The sequence below is a fragment of the Zootoca vivipara genome, chromosome 5 (genome assembly GCF_963506605.1).
Source record: "Zootoca vivipara chromosome 5, rZooViv1.1, whole genome shotgun sequence".
Taxonomy (NCBI): domain Eukaryota; kingdom Metazoa; phylum Chordata; class Lepidosauria; order Squamata; family Lacertidae; genus Zootoca; species Zootoca vivipara.
Window position 1 is genome coordinate 42,519,631 of NC_083280.1, and position 20,803 is coordinate 42,540,433.

Below are 20,803 nucleotides of genomic sequence, written 5' to 3' on the forward strand. Positions count from 1 at the left end.
ATAGGTTATCTCTGAGGTCCTTCCAACTCTATGTCTCCACTAACAAGCCACCATGGAAAGTAGATCAGGATTAACTCTTTCTACCCTTACCTAGATGCACATACAGGTCATCACAGCATGTCACCCGGATTACCAGTCATTGGTCCAGGAGGGTCAGCATAGCTTAATCTTCTTCTTTTTTTCCCCTAAAATCAGCAGCAGCATTTAGAGCAAATCCGACCACGGTTTACAGTGCAGGTTGGAAGAGGAGTAGCTAGTCAGCACATGCAGGCAATGTGTAGGAGGAGTACCAAGTAAACCATGGAAAAATTCCAGAATCTGAATAACATAAGCTGTACACGTTGAGGAGAGAAGAAAGTCCACCTGCTTGCATTGATGGACCATACTGTACTCAAAATATGATGCTGAGTTGCCAGATCTCAAGGTTATTTGACTTGACATTTCAGAGTTTTGGCCTTCGTCTCAGAGTCTCTGAGAGGACTCAAATTTCAGGGTGATAAAGCAGATAGGCTGTTTTCTGCTTGGCTTAAGGGGTGCTTTTGCAGTTTGCTCCCTTTCTATGTCCATCCAGTTCTACCCGTCATCAGGTCAGGCACAGCCATCCTTTGGCCCTACCTCAGCCCACCTGGTCTCTCCACATCTGCCATGTGCCACCTTTTCCTTCCCAGGCTCCTCTCCTGCCCTGAGATCTGTGGGTCTGAAACTCTGGAGACCTGGCAATCTCAAGACCTACTATTCCAACCAACTTTCTCAGCCTCTTCTGCTCAGCAACTCAATCCTCCGCAACACACTTTTTTTCACTGCTGTGAGCATTCTAGTCCCAGTGACTGTAAAAAACAAAAAAGTAAAGGTAAAGGACCCCTGGACGGTTAAGTCCAGTCAAAGGTGACTATGGGGTTGAGGCACTCATCTCGCTTCAGGCCAAGGGAGCCAGCGTTTGTCCACAGACAGCTTTCTGGGTCATGTGGCCAGCATGACTAAACCACTTCTGGTTGCAACGGGATACCATGACAGAAGCCAGAGTGCACAGAAATGCTGTTTACCTTCCGGCCGCAGCGGTACCTATTTATCTACTTGCACTGGTATACTTTCAAACTGCTAGGTTGTCAGGTACTGCCAGTGACTGTACAACCTCCTTGTGTGCTCTTGAACACATGTATGCTCAGTTACATGGCAATTGGGACTGGACATTAGGAGCATCAGGTGTGTAGGATGTGGAAGACCCCAGAGCAGCAATGGATTGTGGGGGGGGGCACAATTAATTCTGACTATGCATGAATTATGTCCATACTGTATCCAAGGGCTATAGAAACATTTTGTCCTGGAAGGATTTGGTTCCTGCAATGAGCAGTATGGTTAAAGTTATTTAACTGAGATCAACATCCACTCATGCCTATGCAACTGTGTTTACAATCACAGGGGGGGCACTTTGGGGTGCATGCCTGGGAAATACATTACATGCACTTGTGCATGCATGCAAAGCCAAGGACGGCCTGTTCCTGGATCTCTCCTCAACTTGTTTACTGGGACTTTTCTCCCCTTCCCACCACTCCAGCATCTGGGAATGGTTATTTCTTGGCATGAAAACAGGAAGGAAGGAGAAAGTGAAGCCTATAGGAGGTGCTGCTTCACACAGAAACATGCACTCAGCTTCTTACACAAATCTTTGCCCGAGAATTTTGCACACCAAGTTTTTTCTGGAGTTCTCAAAGAGGTAGAGCAAGCTGGGCAATGCTGCTGCCTATGAGTGGGTCACCTGAGTTTGGTGTTTCAACATATCTGACAGATTCCTTTTTCAAGCAGAAGAGAAAAGGGGGAGAATCAGCCATCTATTCCGAGTCACACCCAGTGCTGATTCGCACACACTTACGTCCACCTTCACACTCTTATAAATTCCTCTTGCACAGTCTCACCTCATGACACTCACACCCCAAGGCCTGCCAGTCTCCCTTTCTCTCCACCCGCTCCCTGAACACTGCGCTGATTCATCCCAGCACATTCATCAGGAGCCAGTGATTTTCTGTCAGTCCCAGAGCCTGCTGAGCTTATCTTGTTCCTACCTGTGGTACCTGGGGGCCTCAGGCCACCTCCCCTCATTCCAGTGGGCTTGATAAAGCCATGGCTTTATCTTATCTGAGCTGCATTGGCAGCCGCAGATTAATGGGGCCGGGGGAGAAAGAGCGACTTGTCTCTTCAGTGCAGCTAGGAATGACAAGGCTGGGCACGTGTCTACACTTAAGTTAAATGTGGACGGAGCTATGTTCATGTGAGGAACTGCATGTGACAGCAACCGGGTGAAGAGCATACAGTGCGTTCAGATATCCAGCAAGAGGGGATGGTAGCAAGTGATTTGACTTGAAATGCAGAATAAATTTATTCAATTCACTTCCCAGATATGTCACAAATGTTTCCCCACTATAAAGAAGAGTCACATTATGCCCCAACTATGGTGTTATCTGGAGAATAGAGAGCTCCTGAAGGTTGTCCTGATGGGTGGGGCAGGATCCCTTGGTTGGGTCCAGAAACCAGTTCCCATTGCCTAGTTGTCACTCTTGATCCAGTGACAAGTAGTGATGTGAGATGTCAAAGGTGCCTCCATAGCCACAGTCACCACACACAGTGGCCTCCTTTGCAGCTGCCACTGCTGCTGTGGCTGGGAGGGGGCTACAAAGGGGTCGCAGGCTGCTGTGGCACCCCAACCTCAAAATGATGGTAATACTATTGGATGAGGAGTTATAGGTCATGTAAGAGCAAGAGTAGCAGAGCAAATGCCAAATATCACAAAGAGGCAAATAAGATTTTGGACTTCATCAACATTCTTCATTAGACTAGATGCTAAGTCCAAAAAAAAAATTAAAGGGTGAGGGAGGGAAACATTACTGAGCATAAAGGAAAAAAACCTCTGGTATCCCCAGAAATAAATTGTGGCTTCAGCTGGCTGTGGAAATCCAAAGAAGAAAAGCCCAATCTGAGCCCAAAGAGGTGCTACTGGGTAAGCTACAACACTGCTTCAAAGACAGAGAAGCCTCTACTTTATTTGTAACAGCGGTAGCTCATTAAAATTGATTAAAAGGTATCTAAATTTAGGTGATTAAGTGAACAGCAAAGGCTTTCCTTTACCTCAAGCACTGGGAGCATTAGGGGCAGAGATTCTCTTATCTTTTATTTTTATTTTTATTGAAAGTCTGCCTTTTAGTTTCTGGTCAAGTATATAGATTGATTTATTCTTAACTAGATGATTTCCTTCCTAGGAGATGTGGAATAAGCAAACATGCAACAAGTGAAATTATCCCTATCCTGGCAGTAACTTTAAGTCAAAGGAGATCCTTTTCCTTTGACTTTTACTACATTTCCATGTATCTCTGCAAGAAAACAGAGAAAAGACCCCAAGAATGAGAGATGGGCCCAGCTTCCCCCCAACCTGATGTTCTCCACATGTTAATATTGGCTTAGCCTATCCCATCAAAATGGACTTTTGCCAGGCTGCTTCCTCTTGTCCCGCTAAGCCAGATCCTGACACCTGCATCATGAGCAAGAATATTTCCTCCTCCCTAAGTCTCCAAGCAGGCCCAGCATTACTGAGTGCTCACCTCCAAACTCAGCTAGAGGCTTCCCCTCCCCACACAGGGCAAAGTCCGCAGGAGGAGGGAAATGACTAATTGATACTCAGGAGTTAGCAGAGGTCCCCTCACAAGGGTTGGGCCACTGACAGCTCAGATAAACCGTGGATAATAATCTCTTTCTAATGGTGCCTGCCCTCAGGAGGGGCACCCTCTGCAGCCGAGCCTGTTTCCAGGGACTCAAAGGCATGTACAACCATTGCAGAACTACAAGGAAAACAATGAGGTAGGAATAACTCCTCCTTTTGTGAACTGCCCTGCCTTTTCCAAGCTCAAAAACATAGGGCGTTTTGTCTGCGGGTGCATTCTACAACATGCCCTTGATGCAATAGTAGTGCATTAGTGGTGGATTTCTACTGGACTGTCCACACATCATTCTGCTGTATTAATTGTTCTATGGTGTTCTCCAATATCAGCACATTATTGCCATCTGAAAGGGCACCTTGCACTAGAGTGCAACAAAAGCTGGACCAAAAAAAGTTGCAGGATTTCAGTAGGAAGTTACAGGACACGGAAATGAAGCAGTTTGTGTCCAATCCTGGTGCCTTCAAGGGGCATACAGTAATGGAAGTGAGGTCACGTCTATCTGCCATGATGCCACCATAAGCACAAATCATCATGCATGCACAATAAAAAGGGCATGTGGAGGGGGCCATAGATAGACCAATAGAAAAGCATTTCACTGTCTATCTCAGATCCTGGGGGAGTGCTTATATGGTGGAGTTTAAATTAATGGATTTCAGTGAGCTCAAATGTGCTTCGCTCCATGGCCCAATTCACCCATCACAAGGACATGCTAGCTGGGACTGATGGGGACTGAAGTCCATAACATTTGGAAGGCATCAAGTTGGTGAAGGCTGCTATAGTTACTGTCTTACCATGAACAAGGATATCCTTCCTGCTTTGCTTCTTCACTAGTTGAAACAACAAACCACAATCCCTGGCTTAGTCCTATGAGGGATTACAGCTCAAGCAAACCACATTCAGGAAGCCAAGATCAAACCTCGACATTACATGGTCATTTGTTTGGAGCAAAACAAACCATGACACCTCACAGAGCTAAGCCAGGGACTGTGGTTTGTTGTTTCCCCTAGGGAGGGGGAAAGTGACAGACACCTGCACATTCATGGTAAACAATTAACTATGGTTTACCATGATGGGTGAGCACAGACTATATTGGAATGCTGCTGCTTCGTTTTTCTTAAGGCTTGAAGCGGAACTTGGTGTTTGTTCTGGCACTAGAATACACAAAGCCTCTGCCTTTTGAATGTGTACTGCATTCAAATATGTATACTGTTCCTGTAATCAACATGTAAGGCTACCAAATTTATTACTTGCTCCTGGTTCTCTGCTTTCAACAGCACTTTGATCTTTAGAGTTTAGCCAGTACCAATCCTCACCTCCTGTCCGTAATAAGCTTCCCGTGCTTGTTTCTGCAGATCAGGTTTTTGTTAAAGACAAAATAACTTGCGAGGATGGAGGGGGGGGGGGTTCCTGACATTTGACAACCCTAATTTGCTTTAGCTTTAGACATAATCTTGTTGACTTGGTTTTGAATGTTAGTGTACCCAGATGAATGGACTTGCAACCTTCATGCAGCTAACGATGTTGTAGAATGTGGTTCATAGCTAGGCAGTCTTCAGTGATCCAAGTTTCTCACTTGGTCAGCTTAGAATCATTGATAGCAATCTGTGGCATTTGTTTGATTTAATGTGGTAAGTATAATGTTCCATTATACTTCCCACATTAAATCATCTCTTCAATTAAACTTCAGGCATTTACTGGGCACCCACCTGGTATCCAGCACTGGCCCTTGTAATGCCCTATATTCCCATATAAGCCTATCCCCTCCCACAAATGTACCAGAGCCCAGTGGCAAATTCAAGTTTCTTTTTCTGACATTTGCTTCTCTCGAGTTGCAAAAGGGATAGTTGGGCTTCCACACCAACATCATTCATCTGTATAACCTGGTCAACAAAATGAATAGATGGTCATTTTCATGTGTAGAGGATCATTTAAACATTTAGTTAGTAGTGGTGAGTTGGATATTATTCAGCCATCTCAGAGAGTCTATTGAATGCAATGAGCAGGTATTGCAAATGTGTTTATCAGTCCTGGCCACAGATATTTTTATGCTTGAAGCAAAACAAGCACACACATGCACACCACTTAGCAGAGAGCCTTCTCTGGACAGGAGTTCGGTATTAAGAGCACTTCAGATATGAGGCAGGAAAATTGCACCCTTCCTGAAATCTACTGCCCAACACCGACTGCTTCATGGCATTTCATAGTCCTGCCAGCTGGGCCCTGGTGCCTGTGTGCGCAGGGAATGGGAAGGGGGGTGGAGAGGGAGAGAGCTGGAAAGCAGGAGGGGGAGGAAGAAAGAGAGAGGGCTGGAGGAGCGGCCCAGACTTGGAGGTGGGGACATCCTTGTGGCTGGCTCCCAACTCAATCCTGGGAGGGGGGGAGCATGCCTGGTGAAGATTGGCTGCCGGTTCCCCCCAAGAGACTGCTTTGGAAACCTAGAGGGGGTGGTGCTAAACAGCCCAGAGCAGAGACTTCAACTTAATCTAGCTTCAGCTCACTTCATCCCACCGATAGTGCCAGATACAACCTTGGGGGAGAATGCTTTTGCTTGCCTAGGTGCAGGCACACCCGTTTTAAGAGGCAGGTGTTGGCTCCTTGGCTGGGCTTGGCCCAGACAGTGCCCCCCATTCAGCTTGGCTCCCATCGGCGCTCGTGGCAACCAGAGTTCCACGTTCTCTCCCTCTCTCTCCCCTGCAGCCGAGGGAGCCTCGAGGGGAGTGTCTCTGAGCCATGATGTCACCCTGCCCATGGAATGCCCTGGGCACTGTGCTGCTGGTTCTGGTGCAGGGCTGGGCGCTGTCCGTGAGTCAGGAGTACGACTACTACAGCTGGCAATCCGACAACTTCCAGCATGGACGCTTCTACACTAAGCAGCCCCAGTGCGTGGACATCCCGGCCGACCTGCAGCTCTGCCACAATGTGGGCTACAAGCGCATGCGTCTCCCTAACCTGCTGGAGCACGAATCCATGCCAGAGGTAAAGCAGCAAGCCAGCAGCTGGGTGCCCCTGCTGGCCAAGCGGTGCCATTCCGACACACAGCTTTTCCTGTGCTCCCTCTTTGCACCTGTCTGCCTGGACCGGCCCATCTACCCATGCCGATCGCTGTGCGAGGTGGTGCGCGACTCGTGCGCTCCTGTCATGGAATCCTACGGCTTCCCTTGGCCTGACATGCTCAACTGCAACAAGTTTCCCTTCGACAACGACCTGTGCATCGCTGTGCAGTTTGGAAACAGCCAGGCAACTCAGCCACCAGGTAACGGCATGGGGAGACTGCGATGGGGAAAAGGACCTGTGCTAAGAGGTTGTCCGGGAGGCAATGTCTCTCTTACAGAACCCCAAACTCATCCTGCCCATTAGACCTTGGCTCTTAGGGTAAGAGGCTCAGGCATACAGCCAACAGGGCACTGGATAAGGGTAGGAGCCCGTTAGACCTTGGCTCCTAGGGTAAGAGGTTCACACATGCATCCAGCTCGGCTCTTGCTGCTCCTGGCTCAGGTTATCGTTCAAAGTGCTGCTGGTATTGCAAAGTGTGCAAGAGACTGTCAGTCTTTAAGGGTATAGTCCAGAAGGGCTAGGCCCAGAACTGGAGTTTTGTCCCCATGTTCATTGCTTATCCAAGCCTTTTCCTGATCTGGTAGTGGCAAGTGGCTTCAAAGCTGAAAATCATCTCTCCTTTCTCTTTCATGCCCCAAGACCAGGCAGTTTCTCATTACGTTTGCTGTGAGACATTATACTGTACAGTACTTGAGACTCTGAGAAAATATCCTGTCACAGTTGCGAAATGAGAGTAGTAAGTGGCTTTCTCAACACTCACAATATTTGTGGTGTTCCTTTCGTGAAGTTTACATAATTTCCCATTTCATTATGTTGAAATAGCATACTGCAACGATGAGCTTATGCATATGTTGATCTTTTGATTCTTTCTTGAATGCTGCTATATGACAGGAACAGGGAACCTGTGGTCTAAAATTACAACTCCCATCATCTCTACCCATTGGGCTCTGCTGAGTAGGGGCCGAGGGGAGTTGGAGTCCAATAACGCCTGAAGTTCCACGGGTTCCCTACCCTGCTCTATATAGGGCTTTCCTTGTCCTTGAGATAACACCTCCAAAAGTCCCTTTTCAGAAGCAGCATCTTTACAAAAGCAGCAGCATCCCAACAGAGGGCGAACCATCCATCTGACCATTTGCCCTGTATCTGTTCCCTTGCAGAGACACAGCACACTCCCAGCGGGGCAGCTTCCTATCAGTTTCTAGGACAGTCTCTGCTGAAGATTTCAAATCTGTAAAAATAATCCTTAATTGCATTAAACCAGGTTACAGTCATGGGAATAGGGTGGGTCCTGAAAACACACTGCTAAAACTCTAATTTGGGGGGTCAGAAGCAGGCTACAGGGCTTAAAGAATGCACTGGGAAAGCAAGTGCAGCAAACATACATATCTACCAATGTGTGATCAATAGCAAATTCTTTAGCACAGAACAACCACTGGGAGGCAGTGTCCAATTGAACAGAGAAGAACATCCAAAGAGATGTATAGCATAGGACAAGGCACTTGGTAAGATTGGAAACAGGAGCCAGAATCCATGACTTCTCTATAGCTTCTCCTACTACCGGTAGTCAGTGGAATAGGGTACCTTACAAATCCCCACTTTAAGTGCATATGGCAACCTTGTTTTGTGCACACTGGGTGGGGTGGAGGGAATCTCCCAAAATCCATGGTCGCATATTTCAACACTCCTCTCCTGGAGCAACATTTTTCATGGATGAGTTTCCATCAGGCTCATTTTGAATTCAGGAGTATCCTTGGAGGCACAGGATATTTCACTCCCCAAACAAGTGGGAAATTCAGAGGAGCCTTTGCAGGATCATTTTCCTAGGAGGATCACTGCTTGGAGGAGTGAGCAGCAGAGATTTATGGTGCGGCTGCGAAAATCTGTTTATTTACAAATGAACAGGCAGGGAACCAGGAGTAGGACAAATATTGCCTGTTAGCACAGACCTTGGAATCCAAAGTCTAGCAAGCTCCAAGCACACTTCCTGCTTCTTCCTAGTCATCACTTCCAACATCTAACTTAACACCATCCATTGAAAAATTGCCCTCCTAAACAACCCTGCCTCTGATCTCCAAGGAAGTCCTATGGGCTTGACTCTCAAAACTGTAGAATAGCTGGTGGAGGTGGGAGACCCTTGGCGAAGGGATGCAAATTCTAGAACAGCAATGGAGCTTAAGGCAGGCATTTTAAGAGCTTTACTGACTTGCTGGTTTTATGGTTAATTTTCACAATTTTATCATTTTATAGTTTCTCAGCACACTGGTTAGACATTACAGTGCTAAGTGATAACTTGTTGAAATGAAAATGAACTCTCCACTCACCAACACCAGGTAGAATACCCTGAGCGATGGCACCCCCAAAGATTGATCATCCGTACCAGATCTGGGATGCTAAGGAACACCTACTAACTTGTTATAATGACATTTCTCTGTGTGTGGCTTCAGGAGGGCACCAGAGATGTCCTGTTCTATTCTTTGTTTCATGCCAGTATTAAGTTAGTGACCCAACTTACAGACTCTCCTATGTCTGTAAGGATCTCGACATGCTCACCTATAGAGCAGATGGCTGGGTTATGTGTCCTATAAAGTTAGGGGCAAGTTTGAAAAGGCTAAAGAAACAATGTCTTCATGCAAATTTCAGGTCACACTCCCCTTTCATACTTTTAGTTTTTTGTAGCATATATATATATATGCTGGGGGTAACTGGAGGCAAAGGATGTCTTGCACTTTTAATGTTGGTATAAAGCTGGGAGCCTCATAAGGATCAGCTTCACACAAAAAAATACCTCTTCTACCTAACTATTAAAATATAAAGGTGCTCTGTCCTCTTTTACATCTAGGCCAACCCTTGTCTCCTTACTCCTTCTCTCTGCTTCTCTGTCTTTCTTCTTCTCTGAAGAGAAGCAGGGTGGTGCTACATCTCATTTAACCCACCCTAGGACACAAAATGGTCCTCAGCTTCATTCATCACTGCTGGAGACACGGCATGACCGTTCTTAGCCCAAGGGATCCCCAACTGTGGCTCATGGACCATCAGAGGTCCCCAAGATTCATTCAGGTGATCCATGGCATGTTCATATTAAATGCTCACAGCAATTTTTAATTGTATTTTTTATTGCTTCTTTTATTTATTGTAAGTTATTATTCTTATTATTCCATAGAATTCAAATTGTAGCACAATAGAAAAAAATAAAAGAAGCAATACAAAATACTATACAAAACCATGCAGCGTATAGCCCGGCACATTACAATTGTTACGACAAGCAGAAAAATCATTAACTGGTCTGCTAAGACCCTCAGCAATTTTCAAGTGGTCCGTGGGGAGAAATGTTTGAGCATCACTGGCTTAGCCTACACTTCAGGCTATTCCCGCCAGTCAGCCCAGACCACCAGAATGTCTTTTTGCCCTTGACTGACAGGTTCGCGTCATACAACACAGAGCCTTCGTTTCCCTCATCCTCTCCCATCAAATGTCTCCTTTGATTTCTATCCTTTTAACCCTCACACGCAAACGTTTAGTGGGCAGGAAGATGGTAAAATTAAATGGAATGTTATTTAACTGGGGCAGGGATAGAGGTTTGTATAATGGGGGAAATTAAGAGGTGGATAAAGAATCAGTTAAATGAGAAACAAGTATTCCCCCCTCAAAAAGAAGAAGAAGAAGAAGTCTTATCCAGCTGTTGAAAAGGCTTTCCAATAAGGATTACGGGCTTCCTGTTTGAGTGAGCCAAACTCCCAAACCTTCTGTTAGTTCAAGATACTTCATGACAGGCCAAAGAAAGTTCGTGATGAGGCAGATGAACTGGGATTGAAAATAATCATTATGAGATGTGGGCTGCCCATGAGAATACAGACAGGAAGTTGCAGGGCCAGAGCTGTGAGCAATGTCCCAAACATTTGGCAGGTGAGGTGTTATGTACTGAGCTGAATCATAGAACAATAGGATCCAGAATCAGCAGTCTGATTGGTCCGCAGGAGCCACCCAATCCAACTCCAGGTGGAAGTGAATCCGCAACCTGATTGGCCTGCAGGAGCAGCCAATCAGGCTGCTGGCAGAAGTCAATCCACAAACTGATTGGCCCACAGGTGTAGCCCTGAAGTAGCCAATCACGCAAAGCCCATTGTGTAAATAATGTATATAAGCAGATGGTTGGGGGAAAGGGCATTCTTCTCTTCTTCTCCTTGATGACTAAGAGCTGAATAAAGAGCATGAAATTCACTCTCGACTCCGAGTATATTTCATGAGGACTCACTCTTTTTCCATCTTGCAGTGTCAAAGATCTGCACCCAATGTGAGATGGAGCACAAGGCAGATGGCATCATGGAACAAATGTGTTCTAGTGACTTTGGTGAGTCATCCATTCAAAGCAGCCGGGATTGGGGAGTCTCCACTTGGGGCATCTGAGAGTGAAGCTGAAGCTCCGCAGAACAACTGTTGAGAAGGTGTTGCAAATTCTTTACTTGCATTTCCCTATCTTCTACAACTTGCTGGGAGGCAAAGCTCCCCTTGAACCCCAGCCTTTGCCATCAGAACTCCAACAGCCTTCCAGCTTGTTTCTGGCCCAAAGCAAGGGACTGTTTCAACCTAGAAAGCCTTACAACTCCACTCCATTGCTTAGGACAGAGCTTGTATTTTGCTGGCAGAGGGTCCCAGATTTAATCCCCAGCATTCCAGGTGGAATGGGGAAAAACCACTGTCCAAAGCTCTGCAGAGTCACTATCTACCACTGTCTGGTTACCACTGGAGTGGCTAAGGCCTGTGTTGCTCCAAATATTGTTGGACCCAATCATCCCTGATAACTGACCGAGGCTGATGAGAGTTTGAGTCCAACATGGGAAGGGCCACGTGGTTAGTCACCCCTGGTGTGTAGAGAATATTGAACTATTAGTATGACTCAGTGTAAGGCAGCTTCTTATGTTTTGGAGCAGACTGAGTCCAAGGTATCTGAAGAACCACCATCTGAACCTGCATGCTATGCAAGACCCTTTGAGTACTTCCACATCTGGAAATTAGGGAAGAGGCTCTTTTAGGTGGAAAGACCCTGGATGTGGATTGCCTCCCCACGTAGATTAGCTTGGCACAAACAATATCTTTTAGATGGTAGGCCTGTGATTAGACCGTTGAACTAGGACCCCAGACATCTATTTAATTCTGCAATCTTGATTTGTTCTCATTATGTTATTCAGGTGGTTATAGTGGATCCCACTTTCAATAGTGTCTGTGTGTACGAAGGTTTTAGGGCACCTATACAGTTTACTTTCCAATCTATGAATGGCCTGTAGCTGCCTGCTGAGCTCCTGTAACTTTCCATGCGGCAAAGGTTCAAGTGTTGGTCGGTTGGTTTTGCACTATAGCGCAAGGTATCCCTGCAGATGGCAATAATGTGGTAACATCGGGGTAGCATTGCAGAACAATTAGTAAAGTGGAATGATGTGTGAGTGGTCCAGTCTAAACCAATAATTAATGCACTATTATTGTGCGAATGACATGTTGCAGAAATATATAAATAAAAGTTAAGACCAGCATTCTGGAGGCGGGGCTCCAGGTCTGAAGAAACCAAGGTACAAATCCCCACTTGGCCATAGAACTCACTGGGTGACCTTAGCCTAGTCCAACTAACTTTATAGGGTTAATGTGAGGGTAGGATGTTGTGGGGAGGGAGGGTGAGACATGGACTTGTGTTCCTAGCAGGAAACAAGGATAAACATGCAAAATAAGCAAAGAAAGCATGTCGAGCCTGCTTGTCTGTTTGCTTAAGCTATTAACTACTTGTAACTATTTCATCGGTATTATTTCTGCTGGTGTTTTTTTTATCATCTGTATTTTTTAATCTATGTTAATTTTGGCTTAATTAGGCTTAACACAATGCAGAATTCGTTCATTGCCCTGAAGACTGTTTATACTGGAAAAGCAACATACACATTTTTTAAACAAATCATCATAAAAATAAAACGTGATGTGCCTCGTTCCAGAAGGAAGGAGGCCGGCCTGCTACTTCAGATGATAATCCCAGAAAAACAGTTAAATGCTGAAAATAGGAGGCAATGATCGGAGAGGATTGTCAGATCTCTCTCCCAGCAACTCCCCTTCGAGGCATCCATCTCTTTGATGAAGTCTTGGCTTCAACAGTGATGTTCCCAGTTGACCATGGCAAAGAGGGTTCAGGCTGACACAGTGTGGTTAAAAAAAAAAGTTAAAACAAAACAGTACAGTATCCACCCAGCAGCAGCTCTTTTTGCTTCAGATTTCAGCATGACCAAAGGGCAGCTTATATTGCTGGTACTAACAAGATATACACAGGAGAGAGCTGTCCAGAAAATGGTCAGAAATCAACACCTTTAACATCTCTCTTTAACACACATCATACGTGCTGGTGGCAAGTTGTTCCAGGGTAGAACACCATTTTTTTCTCAACACACAAGACCAGGCAATTTGGATCATCAACTATGTATCTTGTGCATGATGTATGGGAGGCCGAGAACCACTTCACATGAGATATTTTCCCTCCATATTATATGGCTCCCAGCCATCCATAGGATCCTCTTCACATAGAAAATCAGTGCATGGATACAATCACAGTGGTTTCCACGATTATGCAGCAGCTTCAAAGTCCTGCTGTAGTCAACAAAATTGATCCTTGATGTAACTAACTTTGTACTTCCCCAAAAAAGCTATTAAAATATACTGCATTTTCCACCTTTTTATGAATCCGACCTACTTGCTATTGTAAATGCATTACTGGCACTATATGTATACAGGCATGTGATGAGAATAGAATTTGATCTTATTCTAAACACACAGATTAAAAACAAGGATGCAAAAAATATATATCTAAAAGCTTAGAAAATACAACCATCAATTCATAGCAATCAAAGACATTATTTATTTTAAAATGTCATTTAGAACTCCTGCATAAGGAACTTCTGTACAAGAATATATGCCACTGCAGCTGACCAAGTTGAGAGGCATTTGGGATCCAAGGGGGTCACAGAACTTCACTGAATAATATTGATTGTATTTTATTGATTGCACTGAGTTTCTCCATGTTTTTCTACATGTTGTTGCCATATGACTCTTACTACAATTGTGGAATCGGCCATCTGAAGTTTTTTTAATTGCACAGGTTCTGTGCAAGGTTGTGCTTCCTAAGCTTTTAGATTGTTGTAACCTTGCTTTCAAATCTTTTATAAGGTCAAATTCTATTATCATCACATGCTTGCATAAATATTGCAAATGCATTTTTTGGCCCTATAGTTATTACGTTGACATTATAGAAAGGTGGAAAATACACTACTGTATATTATTTATTTATAGCTTTTTTTTAACCTTGATTTTTGTGTTGTTTATTTGTGGCATACAGACAGAGATATTTTCTTTCATTTCTGGTTTTTGTAGGAGTAGGCTGGAGCATGTTTTGTTCCACTCCTGGACTAAGGACAAAACCAGGATGACTTGCACCTGTTGAGGAACCTTTCTCCAATGAACCAGTGATGGGTTTATAGAGAACCAGTGTGCCCAAAGCTTAACAGATGGTGGCTTGTCTTTTTGTCAAATACAAATCTATCATTTACAAACAAATGTACTCAACAGGAAGTTGAAGAGGAATTCCACGACCTCTCATTCAGTCAGAGGAGACAAACCAGATCCTGACAATCTGTGTGACCCAACTCTATTACCTACTCATCTCCCCTTGGTGACTTTTTTTAAAAAAAACAGGGCCACATGCATAGCTGTCAATCAAGCCAATCAAGCCAATCCTCCTAATCCCTGTCCTTATGAACTCACACACCCCTCTTCTTGTTCCTTCACTTTGACTTCACCCAATTGTCTGTAAGCTCCTAACACAATCTGCTTCCCATTTCCCCCTACAGTGGTGAAGATGCGCATCAAGGAGATCAAGAAAGAGAATGGGGAGAGGCGATTGGTGGCTGCACAGAAGAAGAAGAAGCTGCTCAAAGTGGGGCCGTTGAAGCGCAAGGACACCAAGAAGCTGGTGCTGCACATGAAGAACGCAGGTGCCTGCCCCTGCCCCCAGCTTGATGACCTCAGCGGCAGCTTTCTGGTGATGGGGCGAAAGGTGGGTGGGCGGTTGCTAGTCCTGGCCATTTACCGCTGGGAGAAGAAGAATAAGGAGATGAAATTTGCTGTCAAATTCATGTTCTCCTACCCTTGTTCCATGCACTACCCCTTCTTCTATGGGGCAGACCCCCACTGAATCCCCACTCATTCCAAGAACCCTGCTCACTCTTCTTCACAGCACTCCCCACACTTTTTGGTTCCCCACTCCTAGTCCACAGAATACCCTTTTTTCTATGGGCTGACCGACACAAAGCCACATACTGTTGGGAACCCATCCCTGCAACAGGACTCTTTCTTCTAAAGCACAAACTCCATTAGAACCAGCTCCGTTAAGTTCCAGATCAGAGTTCTGCCCATCTTGGATGCTTTGGAGAACATGCAGAAATCCACCTCATTCCCAACACACCTTCACCAGAAGAATAAGTCTTAGCCCCTGCAAGCAAACATCTCTTATCAATCCCAGTATACCCAAGATCCAATAGAGGCTGAATCACACAGAATTTTAGTTGCAACCTTTCGTGGAACATTGAAGGAAAATCCCAGGCCATTCTTAATTCCTACTAGTGAGAAGCCAAAGATTTTGAAACATTATGAGCAGGGCGACCAATGCTTTCCAATTGCAACCCTTCATTTTCATAGTGCATTGAACGACTTAGCCCACTAGATATTGTCAGACTCCAAATCCCACATCCCCAGCTAGCAAACCTAATGGGCAGGGATGATGAGTGCTGTGGTCCAGCAACATCTGGAGAGTCTAGGGTCCCCATCCCATCCCTGACCTAGTAGGAGTTGGCCAGGCGCAGTATGAAGCTCTAAACATCTCAGACTGCCAGACACCAGATGCGTTGTACAAGCTACAATGTCCCAACTACATAATACTTCACTGAACTGACAATCCCCAGTTCTGGCCTCCTCTCCTAGGTTCTGCATAGCAAATTCTCAAGCCATGTAGAGCAGGCATCCCCAAACTTTGGCCCTCCAGATGTTTTGGACTACAATTCCCATCATCCCTGACCACTGGTCCTGTTAGCTAGGGATTATGGGAGTTGTAGGCCAAAACATCTGGAGGGCCGCAGTTTGGGGGTACCTGATGTAGAACCTTAAGCAGACACTAAGCAAGGTCTCCCTAGAAGGCTCCCCCAATTTCCAGCTCTCATGGCCATTGGCTACTACTCTGGCTGGGGCTGATGAGAGTTGTTGTCCAAGTTGCAGGAGGCTGCTGGTCTGTTATATGAATATGATGCTTGAAGGCAGGTGACACCCCTCAACTGAAAAGTCCAGCAGTTATTCCGTCATGACATGGTCATTATTGCATCGGCATCTTTTGAGGCAGAGATCTGTACAGCATCCTTAAACATTGTGGGGCAGATCCACCCCAGAGATTTTGAACATATTCAACACACATCCAAAGCACAAAACTTCCTCTTTCCCCCCCCCAAAAAAAAATTCCTGGGAACTGTATTTTGTTAAGGGGACTGGGAATTGTAGCTGTATGAGGGTGAAACAATGATTCTCATGATTATTCGGGGAGGTCATGTGCTTTAAACGTGCACTGAATGTGCTTTGAATGTATGGTGGGGATCTGCATGTGGCAATACCAAGCAAGGTATGAGGCATTCACTCTGCCTGAGGCATTCATGGTCCCTTACAGAGTAATAGACATCAAGCGGTCTATAGGTTTAATTGTTCAAGACCACTTGTAATTGGGGATGGACGGACCACTTTGCTATATGAAGCCGTTTATGTGAAGTTTCACTGAAAAATATGCCCATCACCAATTCCGTCTCCTTCCCCTCTCCATGTTGACTTGCCTATGTGGCTTGTAGAAATATAATGACTATACCAAGTAGGTTAGTGCCCCAACCCTGGAGGAGCACATCGGACCCGTGCGTGCACCAGTGAGGAACCAAAGCACCAACTGGGCCTGCCAGGTGGCTGTGTCCACCACACAGGATGCCAGACCACCAACTGAGCCTGCCCGACAGATGGCAAACACAGGGCGAATGTGTCTCCCTGGGGCCCTTCCATCTGGCAGTTTTCCAGACTCCTGAATGGTCAAGACCAGCTGGCAAGTTAATCCTGGAGCGAATATTTATAGCATCAGCACTGCCAGTTTCACCGCTCCCCACACCAGCTGTGGGGTGGGGGGGGCTGCCCAACACAAAGCAAGCTGTAGGAACTGAGCCTGGCTCCCACACACAGAGGGGTTTTTCACAGGGGCTCATTCCCAGCCAAAGTTTGCTGAGGAAGAGAGGGTGGTAAGCTGAGGAGCTCTTGAAAGAACCTCTCTTCCACTCAGGGAATCCTCCGCCCTTGGATTTTCCAGATGCAAATCATACAGCATGTCACACACACACACACACACACACACACACACACACACAACTTACTATTGAGTTCATGGTTTTTGGCCACAACTGCGTGTCGTGACTCACTTTTCCCTGCACACTACTGAGAGGATGTTGTTGAAGATTCAACCACCAGTTCAATCGGTTTTTGTACACTGAAGTGGTGGTGGTCTGGTGTTGCCATCTTGTCCTTTGCCTCAAACCGCTAAGTGTCTTTGGCTAGCCTTGCCTTTTGTCGCGGCAAACTTGCCATCCCGCTGGAGGATGCTGAGGGAAAACGACTGGGCTGGTAACTTCTCACAGACCGTCCCCTCAAAAATGTGAGCTATTTTGTTCCCACTAGGACTTCAATCAATCCCCTTCAGGTTGTGAACTGGGATATATTTACAAGCTAGGCCATTCCCCACTGTTCTTACATTTTTATTTATATGGCCTGCACATCACTTGGGCACTGACAGATTCTCATGGCACCTGACAGCTTCAGAGCCATCATTGCTTGACTTCAGGGGAAGAATGCAAACACCGCTAGCTCCGTAAATACTACTCTTCTGTGACTTACGAAAGGAACACTTTCCACTTCTTTGCATCAGATCACAGAGAGGGATTAACAGTGCATTTACTTTTGTCCAAGAATTCCGTGCTACATCCAATTAGCAAATTAGGTAGAAAATAAAGTGCCCACCTGATCAACATATACATGGGACTAGTCCTCAAGGCCTTAGCAACCTGAAACATTTCTTTACTGGCCCAGGTCCACTGAGTAGAAGCATCCCTAGTTTGGTGTTACTCAAGAGTTGCGTTTGTTCATGGAGCACAGCCTTTTATTAAAAATACCATACCTGGGGATGCGGTCATCTGCATTCAATTTCCTTCACTGAAAATGCCATTTTAAGCTATTAAATTTGGCCCATTTTTTTTTAAAGAAAACAGGTCTGCCATCTTCTATCCTGTCCAATATCCACTCTAATAAATCCCATAGAACTTGTCCTGACCACCATCTTGCCTGCTTGGTTTTGCCACCATATAGCTTAAATTTTCATTGACCCTTGTTTCATCTCGGGGACATGCATGCAGAACTTAAGACAGCTCTTGCTCTTGCTGTCATTCAGGATATTTTCATTATTTTTATACATTTCAAGTCTTTCATTTAAAGTGTTCCAACTTCATTTCATGAGGTGATTTATTTATTTTTATGAATCTTTCACAAAATGAAGCTGGAGCACTCATGTTGTAGCATCTGCATAGCATTTCCAGCTCAGCCAAGTATTCATAAAATATTTATTTTCTGCTTATGGCAGATCCAAATTCAAAATTAATTCCCATTGATATCATAACTAACTTGCCCCATTGATTTCAGCGGGAACTAGGTCTGGCCCAGCCTCAATGTTTTGAGTCATATGCTGTATTCATGCTGCATTTATTTCATGTCAAGGTCTTCAGGGACACTGAATTCTGGCATCATTGTTGTGTTTAGAGTACTGCCATTATCATTCTGGTAACGGCAGGCTTTAATCATGAATGTAGCACTCCATTTTCAGTTCCCCTGAAAATCAATGAGAAAGCTAAGCAAGTTCTTCTGCCTCAAATTTGCTTGCAAAAGCCAACTTATACATTCCGCTCATTTGACTTTTATCTCAACATTATTATTTATGGAAACTTGTGGATTTCTTAAAAAGGCACTGGGTTTATCAAATTAATATTAATTTTATTCAGAAGCATCCTTCATAATTTAATTTGAAACAACACTTCCTTTTGATGCAGAAATACTAATAAGGCACAGGAAATTACCTGCAACTTTAGCGTCTGATTTCATTGCAGCACTAAAGTCCCCTCTTCACATCCCTCACTCCCATGTCCATACAGGCCCTGTTAAGAGTTCCCCCACAGCAGCACAGTGGTTCTTGGGTCTAGCTTGCAGCACTGCCACATCCTTACATCTGCGATCACACAGCAATAAATAGAACAAAAGCTTTTGCATTATCTTAGCGGGAGAGTCTGCCAAGATCTCTCAATATACCGGAAGCTGCCTATTGAGCCACAACCGCTGCACTCTTTATCATATGCTCAGTTCTGTATGAAAACCGCCATCTAGTGAAGCTTAAAATGTCACACTGCGCTAACAATACAGGAAATTTTAAGAAATACTGTTTATTGAGCGAGTATTGGGAGTACCATCTCCACAATGTTATATTTTGGACCCGAGTTGGGTTTTTTTGTACTGTTTAAAGAACTATTTCAGCTGTTTTTACTGTATGTCTGTGAGCTGCTTTGAGAGACATGTTAACAAGCAATTTATAAAGTTAATAATACAGCTGCACCAGGTCGGCTAATTGCTCCTGAAGAATCATCCTGCTCAGGCTGAAGACCAAGTTCCACCAGTTGCAGGAGGGTGGCTTCTCAATTGTGCAAGAGCCAACGAGCTGTTAGCATCCTGCCATGTGGCGCTTTGTCCTCTTGCACATTACCAACCTTATGATGGGGAGGTGGCAGCCGCATGCTATGACCAGGCAACATGGAGGACCAGCTCTCCGTGCGGTTGCACTTTGAAACTCTACAAGGAGCCGCCGTACCAAAATATAAAATAAAACAAGTCATCTCAATCCGTGTTATACCTGTGTAAAATGCCGCCGATATCTGGCCTTTGGGAGTAAGCTATAGAATCTCAAGCCTTGCTGTAAGTACCAGAAGGGAACCGAGGAGGATGCGATTCTAAACACAAGGAACATTGTGTGAACTTTAGCTAACAAGGAAGCCTTGTTCTTTCTTTCTATAATCCTTTCTCCTCACTCATTGTACCCATGACAGAACCTGACCTTCTCCCTAAGGTTATTTCCAAGAGCAGCGACTGTGTTCGTTTGCCAAGGATGGTTTATTTCATACTAGAATTCAAATAAATCACCAGTGACATTTCAGCCCCAGATTTAAGCACCAGCAAGCTGTGACATGGCACTGAGGAGTCTGTCCATGCTTTTTCCTGCTAAGATGGTTGAGGGGAAAGCAGAGGCTACACCACAACTCAATATTCAAAACCATCCACAAGAGAATGTTGTTTTAACCTCCCTTTACAGATTACCTTAAAGAAGCACCATATTTCCCTACACCTGCTCTACTTACACATACAACCAACCAGCAAGCAGTACAGAGCGAAGGATCTGTCAATTTCATTCTCTCAGTTTCTCTTATTTCCTATCTTAGTTCTTCGCATTGCAGCAATTTGCAATTTTTTAAAAATCCTCATGAAAATTCACCAGCCTTTTAGTGCACATTTCTCTGAATAGACGTGTTGTTATATGCAATTTTGACTTGTGTACACATTTTTGCAAGCAATTTCCCCTAACATAATGTAATTTTCTATGCTATTTTCACAAATAACTTCATTTTTCACACACAAATATGTGCATTTCTGTAAACATCGCTTGGCTGGAGAACTGCATCACAAAATTTGGCTAAGTGTGAATTTCAAAGGATTGCTGACTTTCAGTTCACGAATTGTTTTGGAAAGTGTTGATTTGATACCATTTGGCTTCAGATACATACCGAACTGAACTTCTCCTCCATCCCTAGCAAACAGGAAGAAAGTTAGCCAAGGCCCATCACTCACACGGAGGGTGAACA

The 20,803-nt window shown here is 44.9% G+C and overlaps 1 protein-coding gene across 2 annotated transcripts; it reads left to right on the forward strand.

Moving 5' to 3' along the window:
- The first annotated feature begins 3,711 nt into the window (after nt 1-3,711).
- Nucleotides 3,712-20,332, forward strand: SFRP5 (secreted frizzled related protein 5). Of its 2 annotated transcripts, XM_035133222.2 has the most exons (4): nt 3,712-3,846; nt 6,405-6,960; nt 11,032-11,109; nt 14,633-20,332. In XM_035133222.2, the coding sequence occupies exons 2-4, from the start codon at nt 6,438-6,440 to the stop codon at nt 14,974-14,976; spliced, it is 945 nt and encodes a 314-aa protein (XP_034989113.1). In that variant the 5' UTR covers nt 3,712-3,846; nt 6,405-6,437; the 3' UTR covers nt 14,977-20,332. The 2 variants fall into 2 exon arrangements, with proteins under 2 accessions (XP_034989113.1, XP_034989112.1); XM_035133221.2 differs by lacking the exon at nt 3,712-3,846 and having other exon boundaries at nt 6,110-6,960.
- The last annotated feature ends 471 nt before the right edge of the window (nt 20,333-20,803 follow it).

What these genes read in the sequence shown, in the direction of transcription:
- SFRP5 (XM_035133222.2), top strand. Translation starts at nt 6,438, where the DNA reads ATGATGTCACCCTGCCCATGGAATGCCCTGGGCACTGTGCTGCTGGTT. An exon ending in CCAGGCAACTCAGCCACCAG is followed by an intron (nt 6,961 to 11,031) that starts GTAACGGCATGG and finishes TCCATCTTGCAG; the next exon opens with TGTCAAAGATCTGCACCCAA. An exon ending in AATGTGTTCTAGTGACTTTG is followed by an intron (nt 11,110 to 14,632) that starts GTGAGTCATCCA and finishes TTCCCCCTACAG; the next exon opens with TGGTGAAGATGCGCATCAAG.